Below are 12,944 nucleotides of genomic sequence, written 5' to 3' on the forward strand. Positions count from 1 at the left end.
TATTAATTGCAATAACAGCACTGCTGCTTCCCAGGCTGGCGGTAAAGAGCAGCTGTAAGGCCCACGGGCGCCAGACGTTAAGAGGTCAGGGGAGGTGCCTTCAGCACGTCCGGCCCAGAAGGGGCGGAGCCTTGAGGAATGTACGCAAAGCCCGCCCCTTACTCCGCCCCCTTCGTCGGTGCGCGTAGGCGGTTACCATGGCGATGACGTATAGAGGGCGGGGCGGGGCGGGGCTATGGAGAGGAGGAGGAAGATGGCGGGAGGGCGGCTCTGAGGAGACCTCGGCGGCGGCGGAGGAGGAGAGAAGCGCATCGCCGCGCCGCGCCGGGGCCCATGTGGGGAGGAGTCGGAGTCGCTGTTGCCGCCGCCGCCGCCGCCGCCGCCGCCGCCGCCGCCTGTAACTGCTGGATCCGAGTGGGAGTGAGGGGGAGACGGCAGGATGAAGTTCGCCGAGCACCTCTCCGCGCACATCACTCCCGAGTGGAGGAAGCAATACATCCAGTATGAGGTACCGGCAGCGGCCGGGTAGTGGGAGGACTCGGAGGGGCCACCATCTCGCCGGTCCCGACCTCCACCGCCGCCTTCCGCTCCTGCTGCTTCCCCGCGGACTTTGACCCGGTGCGGCGGGGAGCCACTGCGGCATCCCCGCCGCGGCCGGCCCCCTCCGGGCCCCGCTGACCTTCCCCTCCCCCGCAGCCCCGCTGCCGCCGGAGTAACGGATATGCGGGCGGCGGACCGGGAGGGACGGCACAGCCGGTCGGGGCTGGGGAATGGTGGTGGGAGGGCGAGCCGCAGGTGGGGGAGTCGGGGTGTAAGGGTAGCCTGGGGTCGCGGCGGTTCCGCGCTAATCCCCTCCTCCCGCTCACCCTGACCTCTGGTTCCTACCCTGGGCGAGCGCCTCCTCGCCAAGGTTAGGTCTTGTTTCTCTCTGCTCACCTCTCACCAAGGAATCCTTCTCTTCCCAGATAAGCCCCTCTAGTGATTTCCTTCATTCCACAGAGCCCTTCAGCTTTCCCCCACTTGCCCACTGTTGACAAAGGCTTTGTTAACAGCGTTGAAACTTGATTTAAATGTGTATCACACATGCGGTGGTTACAGTATGCAAACGTATCGTAATCAACTATTTTGTTTTGATAAAAAGACGGTGATTCGTTTTTTCACTAATTTAATGAAGTATATAAAGTAATCATATCTTTGGTTTTGGCTCTTCTGTTGTTTTGGAATGGAGTGAAGGGGAAGAGGAAGGAAGAAAGAGAAGGGAATTATTAAAATTTTAAGGTTTTCTTTCCTAAAATTTTTGTTAGCTAGGGAGAAAAGTACCTATCTTGTAAACAATGTACTTTGAAAACATACCTGTGTTATTACAGAAATCATGGCCCTCCTCACCCTTAATTTCTGTGATAACTGCTCCTGAAGGGTATTTAATAGATAGTGATAAGGAGCCTTACACTAATAAAAAGGAAAGTGAAGATAACGAGCTCATTTATATTTTCAGAAGCCAAGATACCTGAAGGGCTTTAAGCATTGCAATAGGTTATTCTCAGTGGCTGGCAGTTCAGCTCCTGGATAAAGACTTAATCTGTAACCTCCAGGAATTCACATCTATGTTATGTGCAGGAACAAAGAGTATAAAATCAATATGAACACAAATATTCTAGCTAGGTTTTATAAATTGAGATATTTCGATTTTCTATTTAATTTCTGTTTTAAGTTCATTGATAGGATGTTTAGGCAACAACGCGGGTTTATTTATTCGTATAACAGTTGTAATAATTGAAGAAAAGGAAAGGGATGTAAGTAGGTTAAACAACCTTGAAGATTGTAAAATAAATTCACATTGTAACATACAGTATTTGAGTATTGCCAGAAGTGAAAGGCCTAAAATTATGAATGCTTTCTTTAAACTTAATTTTCTTGTAGTGTTTTCTGGCTACATTTTGTAAGAATGAAATAAGGGATTAGCTTTTCAGCCTGTAGAGTTTTTGATTTATTGTTTATAATAACATTTGGTCAGTTTTAAAACCTTGGCTAGAGTCCAGATGATGGTTTTTATTGAAAGGAAGGTATTGGTCTTTCATCTTTCTAGTAGTAATTTTCAGCACCACTGCTAGTTCTTCATAGAACACAGCATGCTGAAGCAACATCTTATACTTGTTATATAGTATGGAATGCTTCATTTGGGGAGAAGTAATAGTGGCTGATTGTATGCTATGATTCATTTTAAGTATTACAGCACTTAACTGTTTCATAGAATTGTATTAATCTGGAATACAGTTTCTGGGGCTGGAAGGAGAAGCATAAGATTTAGTTTGAAGATGAAATTACCTCTTGATTTATAATGTCAGCTTTGTGGCTGGAGTCATTCTGGGACTCTTCATTCACATACTCCATTTGGACATTAGTCCTAAATGGTTACTTTAGTTTGGTCACAGAGGAGAGGAACACATTTCATATGTGTGACTGTGTTATCTTTCCTAGGCCAATTAGAAATTATTTTTTGAAAAATTCATTAACTGTTGAAATTTTATTCTGCAGAGGGTCCCTACTATGTGACTCCTGTTGTGGAAAAGCTCATTGTTTGGTAGGCAAAACTAATAAGGAGCACTTTTCTTTGTGAATTGGAGCCATTAAAGACATTTTTTATAGGGTTGGGGTCTGTGTGTTGTATACTATTTCTCAAGAGCTGGTGCTGTTCCTTTAAAAATAGTTAAAGGGGCATAAATAAGCGTCTTTAGAGTCTAGGAATTTTGGCAGCTTAAAACTTTGGGGAAAAAAGGACATCATAAAAGATGTTAGCATTTGCTAGAGAAAAGAACCTTCTCATAGTGCAGTAACATGTTTCTCATATGTGAAGATGATGCTCTTGAAACACTTAGTAGACCAGACACTTGAATTTGTTTTTCAAGTACTGGTGATGAAATTTGGGTGTATTACTCCTGATTTCTTGTGTAGGCTGCTTTCTAGTGCTGTGAACGAATATGAACTGTTCAGCTTCTTTGGTTTTATGTCATTTTGCTATATTAAATTTTACTTGAAATAAGCAGAGAATTAGGTTGAAGCTGAAAATGTTGTTTTACATCTCCGATTATATGTATTATTGTGTACACACGGTCATACAATAAGTGCTAGTTCTTATACACGTTCATCATGAGGCCATGGGGACAGTCTTTTTGCCTTTCCAGGGTTCTTTCCTCTTTCATAAAATAAGAATATAGGGCCAGAGCTTTTCAAGTTCTGTTGTAGTTCATAGGTTTTTTGTATTTTTTAAAATTAATTTAATTTATTTAGTGGCTGCGCTGGGTCTTCGCCTCTGTGTGCGGGCTCTCTCTAGCTGCGACGTGCAGCTTCGTTGCGGTGCGTGAGCCTTTCATTGTGGTGGCTTCTCTTGTTGCGGAGCACGGGCTCCAGGCACGTGCCCTCAGTAGTTGTGGATTGCGGGCTCCAGAGAAAAGACTCCTCAGTTGCGGCGCACGGCCTCAGTTGCTCCGCGGCATGTGGGATCTTCCCAGACCAGGGCTTGAACCCGTGTCCCCTGCATTGGCAGGCGGATTCTTAACCACTGCACTACCAGGGAAGTCCCAGTTCATAGGGTTTTTTTTTTTTTTTTTTTTTTTGCAGTACGTGGGCCTCTCACTGCTGTGGCCTCTCCCGCCGCGGAGCACAGGCTCTGGATGCGCAGGCCCAGCGGCCATGTCTCACGGGCCCAGCCGCCCCGCGGCATGTGGGATCCTCCCGGACCGGGGCACGAACCCGTGTCCCCTGCATCAGCAGGCGGACTCTCAACCACTGCGCCACCAGGGAAGCCCACCCCCATAGGTTTTTGATTTAACTTTTAATGGATTTCGTTTTTTGGATTGTTAAAATTATTGTTAGTGATCCATCAATATCCTGAAAATTATCAGTTTCTAATTTAAAAATGAATTGTGGCGTTCACAGACTTGGTCTTCATAGGCAGAATAACAGAGCATAAAAGAATAGAGCAACATGGAGAAACCATATAAAGAAAATCAGTTTGATCCATTTGTGAATAGTTTTTACAAACAACAAACACAAATGGGAAGAGACTACTATCCCTGTTTCCAATAATCTATTTGAGTGTAAATCTTGGCATATAAGATAAGACATCAATAAAGCTTTATAAGAGTACTTTTTTTTCTTTTAATTTATTTATTTTTGGCTGCGTTGGGTCTTTGTTGCTGCATGCGGGCTTTCTCTGGTTGCCATGAGTGGGGGCTACTCTTTGTCGCGGTGTGTGGGCTTCTCATTGCAGTGGCTTCTCTTGTTGCAGAGCACAGTCTCTAGGCACGCAGACTTAAGTAGTTGTGGCTCGCGGTCTACTGAGCACAGGCTCAGTAGCTGTGGCGCACGGGCTTAGTTGCTCCACAGCATGTGGGATCTTCCTGGACCAGGGCTCGAACCCGTGTCCCCTGCGTTGGCAGGCGGATTCTTAACCACTGCGCCACCAGGGAAGCCCCAAAGAGTACTTTTTAAAATTTAGTATCAGTGATTGTATATTTTAGAGTTCTGTAATTGATTAATCAAAATTAATTTAGACCAGTTTCAACCAAATAGGCTAGTATGACCATGTTAATATTTTACAGAATATTAGCAAAAGAAGCAAATATATTTGGTGCCTTAGGCTGCTGACTTGTATTTTCTTCCCTAGGGTCCTGTGCTGCTTTGGTTTCTCAGGAACCAGGAATGGTTTTTTCAGTGTACGCTGTAGTTTTGTAAGGTACTAAAATAATGAGGTATCTAAATTTCAGGACTTTAGAGTTAAAAGGGAATTGAGAGATTATCTGCCTCCTTGTTTTTTTTCCAGGCAAGGAAACTAAGGTCCAGAAAGGTTAAGTTATTTATTTGTCCAGGATCATATATAGATAGCTAGTCTCTTGAGCACAGATGTGTAAGCATTGGGAGTCAGGTCACCCAGACTGTGTGACCCTGACGAAATCACTTCCTCTTTCTGGGCTTTAGGTTCTTCATCTGTAAAGTGAGAGAATTGGACTTGATGGTTTCTAAGCTCACAGCCCTCTATTTTCTAAGGACCCATATAGCTCCAAATTTCTGTACATTTTTATGGTTTCATTATGTTTTACATATGAAGAGGACAGAACTTAAAGCATTACTATTAATATCATCCTTTTAAATTAATAGTCTCCTTTCAAATAATTTAAATGATATTTTAATCTGTGACTGGAAAGCTGACCCAGTGAAGCTTTTATTTAACTTAAGTAAAAAGTGATGGTCATAGTTTAATTTTTTGTTGCAAGATTTGGGAAGGGATTTTCCATAAACTGTATATCCCTTATTTTCAAGTGTAAGGAAACACTGCCATAACATTATTGTGATTTTCATTTATAGAACTCTCCCATGAGAACACTTGTGTTGCAGGCTTCAATTTCCCAAAGGTATTATGTTGATTAGTTACGGTTAACTTGCCTTGCTGGAACTTGTTTGAAATTTCCAGTTTGGCCACCCGATGGGGCACAAACCACACTTCTTCTTTTAGGCACTTCGGCAAATGAAAGTACAATATAGCATATTTAAAATAACATTTGTAAATGAGTATGGCAGTAAGATGCCTGGCATATACAAATGTTTCTTAAGTGAGTGAATGAATGTTGTATAAAACAGGAAGTTATTACTGTTATTATCTTTGTATAATAAAGTACGTTAGGTTAAGTGTCCTGGAAAGATTACACTTGTCCATCCATCCCTGAAGGTTGGTTTTGGATCAGTTTTTGAGTGAAGGCCCAGATCATAAGAACATAAGACTCTTATTTGACCCGAGGTGACCATGGAAAATCAGTCCTGACTTCAAATCCAATCCTAATCTGAAAAGCATTTGAGACTGATTGAGTTGTGCTGGCTAGATGTTGCAAGTATATTTGCATCATAGCCCCCGAAGGAGAGTACCCAACACTCCCATGGAGTAAGAGAAGGTAGTTTTAGAAGGCTTAATTATATTCATTTTTATGCATATGACAAGAAGAAATGAAATTTTACTTATATTGAATAAATGGATTGATGCAATGACCTTGTTTAGGAGGTAGTCTGAGGGAAAGAGAGACAAGAATTGCTAATAGTTTTCTCACTTGTTTGTTCACTTTCAGCAAATAGCAATTAATCCAGTTTATGGGTGCATAGTTAAGATGAATTTATGGATATTATTTAGTTTTGACTAAACTAACTCTTATAAAATGGATGTGACTTAAAAAGACTCTTGTAAAGAAGCCTCAACAGCAGTACCAGCCATAACAGCATAATGCAAGCACATGTGAACAACAAGAAAATGGCAGAGCTGACAGTTCTACTTCTAGTACTAGCTTTTTGTCAACCAAATTACAGAAAAAACAATGGTACTTTAATAGACCTGACAAGACGTTTGCCAAAAAGTTTCAAAATAATTAAGATAATTCTTTGAAATAAGATTTTACATCCTTTGTCATCCACAGTGAACACCCTAAATGTATGTTATGTGTTAGAGTTTTCTGCCTTTGTGAGGTCTGTTTTCCAGCTTATAGCCATTATAATCAAGTTTCAAAATTAAGTGAATCCTGAAGTTTGAACTAGGCCTTTGAGATACTAAAAACTAAGATTTTAAAAAGTAATGAACTTTTTCTGTTAGGTTGTTCTTTAAAAGTATTGTTATTGATAATTTCTTAAGAGAAATTAAAAATATTTTCACATTATTCACAAATGAAAGTTTAAATTATTTATTTTATTATTGTCTCATCTTTTAAAACTTCCACTTAAAAAAGTTCTGAGTTTTATAATGTACACAGTTGTAGAAGGAGATAATTTATAAACAAAGGTACATATATTGGAGGCGCATAGTAAACTTTTTTTTTTTTTTTTTTGCGGTATGCGGGCCTCTCACTGCTGTGGCCTCTCCTGTTGCGGAGCACAGGCTCCAGATGCGCAGGCCCAGCGGCCTTGGCTCACGGGCCCAGCTGCTCCGCGGCATGCGGGATCCTCCCGGACCGGGGCACGAACCCGTGTCCCCTGCATCGGCAGGCGGACTCTCAACCACTGCGCCACCAGGGGAGCCCCCCTTTTTTTTTTTAATAGTGATATGACATAAAAATAGTTTGGAAGATTTTTCTCAAGTTGTATAGCTTAACTGCAGGTGGTTTGTGGGTTGCTTGGTATTTAATTGGCCTTTGGGATTGAGAGATTGTCAGAATTCACTAGGATTCTTGCCCAGTTGTATTTTCCTTTTCAGTTCTTCCCCTTACCTAGTAAATGCTAAAAGAAGCCAAGTAGGGCCTTCCCTTGCGGTCCAGTGGTTGAGACTTCACCTTCCAGTGCAGGGGGTGTGGGTTCGATCCCTGGTCAGGGAGCTAAGGTCCCACATGCCTCGCGGCCAAAAAACAAAAACATAAAACAGAAGCAGTATTGTAACAAATTCGATAAAGACTTTTAAAAAAACGGTCCACATTTAAAAAAAAAAAATCTTTAAAAGAAGCCAAGTAGACAATGTTCGTGAACAAATGCCTTAAAAAATTCTTCATTCATTCAACAAATATTTATAGGGGCTCTATTATGTCCTATAGGCTGATAGATTTGTCATTAAATTCTAGCTCTTTTGTTGTCTTAAAAATAGAAAAAAACAAAAAGCAGTATTTTATTTTTTATAAATTTATTTATTTATTTATTTTTGGCTGCATTGGGTCTTCGTTGCTGCGTGCGATTTCTCTAGTTGCGGTGAGCGGGGGCTACTCTTCATTGTGCGGGCTTCTCATTGTGGTGGCTTCTCTTGTTGTGGAGCGTGGGCTCTAGGTGTGTGGGCTTCAGTAGTTGTGGCACATGGACTCAGTAGTTGTGGCTTGCGGGCTCTAGAGTGCAGACTCAGTAGTTGTGGTGCACGGGCTTACTTGTTCCGTGGCATGTGGGATCTTCCTGGACCAGGGATCAAACCCGTGTCCCTTGCATTGGCAGGCAGATTCTTATCCACTGCGCCACCAGGGAAGTCCCAATAAACAGTATTCCTGTGTGTGTGTGTGTATGTGTGTGTTTGGTTTTATATTTTAGTCAGCATAGTGCTTTCAAAATTAAAAATGGTGTAGAAAGGGAAAATTGTAGATTGTGGACTTGGAACATGGTGAAATTTGGATCACTTGTGTAAATAATATGGATTCATAATATGGATGAATTCTCCCTGGCTTTTCAAACGTTTTATGTTATATGCCTTTAAATTTAATTTCTTTATAGGAAGAAATTTGGTTACCTGTTTCTTCCCATCACTAGGCAGGTGTGGTATCTATGGGGACTGATCAGAAAATCCTTAAAAAGTTGTTTATTATAGGTCAGAGGAAAGTTTAATTAACCTGCTGTAAGCATAACTTACAATTTTCATATTGTCTGTAACAGGAGGGACAGTATGTTGATTAAGAAAACATAGTCATTCCTTATTGAAGATGACCTGCAGTATTTGGAAAGACTGTAGACCATGAATAAGGAGATGTAAGTCCTTAGACCCAGTTCTGTCACTGAATAGTCATAAATAATTAGTGAACAAGTGATTTTTTTGAAGATTGAAGGGTGAAATGTAATCATACAGGAAAATGAGAAGCTTTTAGATTATTGTGTGAATTACTTATTTAAGCTAAATTGGTAAAGTTGTAATTCACAGTAATCCAAGTGCTTTGTGTGCTTTTTCTATACATAAGAGAAGTCCTTTAACTCTTTGGTCTTGGGACCATTTGAAACTCTTAAAAATTATTGAGGATTTCAATGTCTATTGATAATATGCTACATTAGAAATTAAAACTAAGAAATGTCTGAAACACAAGAGTATACAAGCACACCTCTACTAGCCATCAGAGACATGACATCACGTTTCATTTAGCCTCTGGAAAACTCCACTGTGTACTCATGAAAGAATGAGAGTGAAAAAAGCACATGAAGTTGTAGTATTATTATGAAAATAGTTTTGACCTTTTGGCTCCCCTGAAAGGGTTTCTGAGAGTTGCTGCCTTAGAGCACAGGACTCCTTTCAGAATGTTTGGAGATGGCCTGAGAAAAAGCTCTCTAGTCTTAGGAAGCACATAAGAGGATAAAGGAAATCCCATAAGTGAGGATTCTCTGGTATATCCCACCTGCACAGCATGATAGAGAAAAGAAAGTTGTCTTTCCTGAGATTCCCACTTTCATTCTCTCTTCTTTGAATTGAACTAGTGGAAATGTGGTCATTTTGTCATTAAGGAGAAAGGAATTAACATTTATTGACCAGTTAGGAACCAGGTGTCATCAGTATGTTACTTCATTTAATCTTCACAACAGTTTTGTGAGATAGATAATTTATTATCTCCATTTTACTGATGAGGAAACCCAGGCTTAGAGAGACTAGTCAATTTGTTCATGCCACATATCTAGTAAGTAGTAGAGCCAGAATTTGAAATCAAATTTGTCACACTTTGGAACTCTTGCTTTTTTATATGCGAATTGTAAATAACAGTGGTGGCAGTAACAGTGCCAGTAACAGTAGCAGTAGCAGGAACAACAGCTGTTATTTATTTTATTTTATTTTTATTTTTGTGGTATGCGGGCCTCTCACCGCTTCGGCCTCTCCCATTGCGGAGCACAGGCTCTGGACGCGCAGGCCCAGCGGCCAAGGCTCACGGACCCAGCCGCCGCACGGCACGTGGGATCCTCCCAGACAGGGGCACGAACCCGTGTCCCCTGCATCGGCAGGCGGACTCCCAACCACTGCGCCACCAGGGAATCCCCATCAGCTGTTATTTTTTGAGTGCTTATTTTGTCAGTCACTGTGACATTACTTTGAAAACGTTTTCTCTTTATAGTAAGCTGTTTAGGTAGGTTGTTATGTTAGTTATGTTTGTAGATGGGGAACCTGAGTCTTAGAGCCATTAAGTAACTGATTATGTTGAAACTGCTAATTGTGGTTAGCAGAGATGAGACTGAAAGAGCCCCTGCTTTTAATTCCTACATCATACTGCTTTATGAAAAATAAATAAATCCATCCATTTATACGTAAGTACATTTAGGCGTAGTCTTACCTGTTCTCCAGCACCTGCTGAAGTAATGGCTGGTCTATTTTTAGTCCCAGGTCTCAGTCTGCATGGTTTGGAGGTAGTAGAGTATGGTCTGGAGGTCAGAGTTCACCTGTGTTAATTTATTTTTTCCTCAAGATTATCAGTGTAACTATTATGAGGTAGGCAGCTGTTAAATAGAGGACCTTATAAAGATGAGCCATAAGAAAAAAATAATGAGATATAATGATAAGTGTCAGAAGAGGAAGATAAAGAACAGCGGATATAGCTGTTGCTATGCCACAGTCATGGCTTTTGGCTTTTAGATTCTTCCATAGATCATGGAACGTTAGACCTGTAAGGAATTTCAGATACTAATTAAGTCCAATTCCCTTTTTTACTTGAGTGGGAAATGAGGTCCAGAGAGGTTGTGATTCAGGGACACATGGCTTGGTTAGTGGCTGAGTGAACACAATCACCCTGATTCATTTTATTGTTTAACTATTTTGCATCATATGCTTATATGTCAATAACGCGTACAGAGAAGAAACTCTGAAGCCAGACTGCCTAGGTTCATATTCCATCTGGACAGTTTACTAGTTGAGTGACCTCAGGCAAGTCATTCTACCTCTCTGTGCTGCAGTTTCCTTATTTGTATAATCGGGACAGTAATAGTAGTTACAGGACTTTTTAAAAACATCTTTATTGGAGTATAATTGCTTTACAATGTTGTGTTAGTTTCTGCTGTATAACAAAGTGAATCAGCTATACGTATACATATATCCCCATATCCCCTCCCTCTTGAGCCTCCCTCCCACCCTCTCTATCCCACCCCTCTAGGTGGTCACAAAGCACTGAGGTGATCTCCCTGGGCTATGTGGCTGCTTCCCACTAGCTATCTATTTTACATTTGGTAGAGTATATATGTCCATGCCACTCTCTCACTTTGTCCCAGCTTACCCTTCCCCCTCCCCATGTCCTCAAGTCCATTCTCTAAGTCTGCGTCTTTATTCCTGTCCTGCCCCTACGTTCTTCAGAACCATTTTTTTTTTATTCCATATATATGTGTTAGCATATGGTATTTGTTTTTCTCTTTCTGACTTACTTCACTCTAGTTACAGGACTTTTGTGAGGATTATATGAATTAAAATATGAAAAGTGCTTAGACAATGCCTATGCCTATATTTGCTATTAAAATTATTTAGTTAATGCTAGGTTAACAGTACCTTTGTGAGGGAAACTGAGCCTCAAATTTTGTCCCTCTGGGCTTGTCCAGTTCATATTTTCTTGGAAAATGGCTTTGTTGATTTTAGGTATTACTCCTGTTATCTGTGATATTTTTATTAATAAATTGTCCTTTTTTATATACAGTAAGAAATTCAGGTGGGAACAATTATATGGTTTTGAAATAAATTAGTTCTCCTTGGTTACTTGTAACTTGCATTCATTTTAGTTATAGACTGTGCCTTCATATTCTTTTCTTTTTTAAAAATTGGGGTGAAATTCACATGTGCATTCCTAAGTATGTTTGAATAGCTTAAGTGAATCCTTTGAGTTTTCAGAGACTGTCTAGTTTTAGTTCTTTTCACTTCTGTAATGGAAATTTAATTTTTAATACTAGAATTAGTTTTAGAGTTGAAAAAGACCTTCTCAAGCCCTCTGTTTCACAGATGAATAAATCGAGGACAGAAAGGCCAAGATATGTGGTCAGTCTCACAACTAGCTGATAGGAGAGCCTGGAATAAAAGTATTGACCTCCTGCTCACTGCTATACCTTGCTGAGGCTTATCACTGCCATATAAACATTTCTTTACTTTTAATTTTAAGAATAAATTTTCTTTGTAAGAACCCATATAAATTTAAATGTTCTTGTTAATGATTACTTAAATACTCTGTTAATAACATTTATCTGAACCTAATCCATTAGTTCACATTAACGACCTCAAATAGTTCGTGTGTGTGTCAATTAAAAGACTAAGTAAGTTAAGAGACTCAAACCTTAAAAATGTTGTTTACTCAACTACAGAAAATTAGCCATTGCCCCATCTAGGTAGAAACCTATTGTAGGTGAGGAGACAGGACTGAGGAATTATGGTAAGGCTTGAGGAGTTAGGTAGAGATGAGAGCAAGACTCAGGAAAGTTGAAAAATCATTTGGGCATTTCTCTGTAGCATATCTGTTTGAATGTTAACACAGGTTACATGTACATGAAGAGCACCTCCCCTCCCCCCTGCCCCCCATCTCCCCATCTCTTATGCTGCCAAGCCAAAGTCAGGGCACATCTGACTAGAGGAGATTAGAATATGTATTAAACCAATTCGTTAAGTATTCATGAGTGTCCCCTTCCTTTTTTTAAAAAAATAATAAAACGATGATGATAAGAACAGCCAATATTTATTGAGTGTTTCCATTGTGCCAGGCATTTTACATTTAATCCTTACCCTCTAAGGTAGGTTTTGTTATCCCTGTTTTAAGAAGTCGCTGAGCCTTGGATTGAGTAGACTGCCCAAGGTCACATAGGTAGTGAATGGTTAAAACCAGAATTCAGACACAGGTTTGTCTTATTTCAGAACCTGGATTCTTTTTTGTAAGTTTATTTACTTATTTATTTTTGGCTGTGTTGGGTCTTCATTGCTGAGTGCGGGCTTTCTCTAGTTGCAGTGAGCAGGGGCTACTCTTCGTTGAGGTGCTTGGGGTTCTCATTGCGGTGACTTCTCTTGTTGTGGAGCACGAGCTCTAGGTGTGTGGGCTTCCGTAGTTGTGGCTCGTGGGTTCTAGAGCGCAGGCTCAGTCGTTGTGGTGCACGGGCTTAGCTGCTCCGCAGCATGTGGGATCTTCCAGACAAGGGCTCGAGCCTTTGTCCCCTGCATTAGCAGGCAGATTCTTAACCACTGCGCCACCACGGAAGCCCCAGAACCTGGATTCTTAACATGGTGTTACATGGTC

General features: G+C 40.8%; 1 protein-coding gene across 1 annotated transcript in view; it reads left to right on the forward strand.

Moving 5' to 3' along the window:
• Positions 1-232: 232 nt before the first annotated feature.
• The window catches only part of XPR1 (xenotropic and polytropic retrovirus receptor 1), a 206,098-nt gene continuing 193,386 nt past the window's right edge, over positions 233-12,944 (forward strand). The window contains exon 1 of the mRNA XM_067728812.1: positions 233-508. Within this exon, the coding sequence (XP_067584913.1) occupies positions 440-508 (69 nt within the window). The 5' untranslated portion in view covers positions 233-439. The remainder of the gene's footprint in view (positions 509-12,944) is intronic.

Source organism: Pseudorca crassidens, chromosome 2 (genome assembly GCF_039906515.1).
Source record: "Pseudorca crassidens isolate mPseCra1 chromosome 2, mPseCra1.hap1, whole genome shotgun sequence".
In the NCBI taxonomy this organism is placed as follows: Eukaryota; Metazoa; Chordata; class Mammalia; order Artiodactyla; family Delphinidae; genus Pseudorca; species Pseudorca crassidens.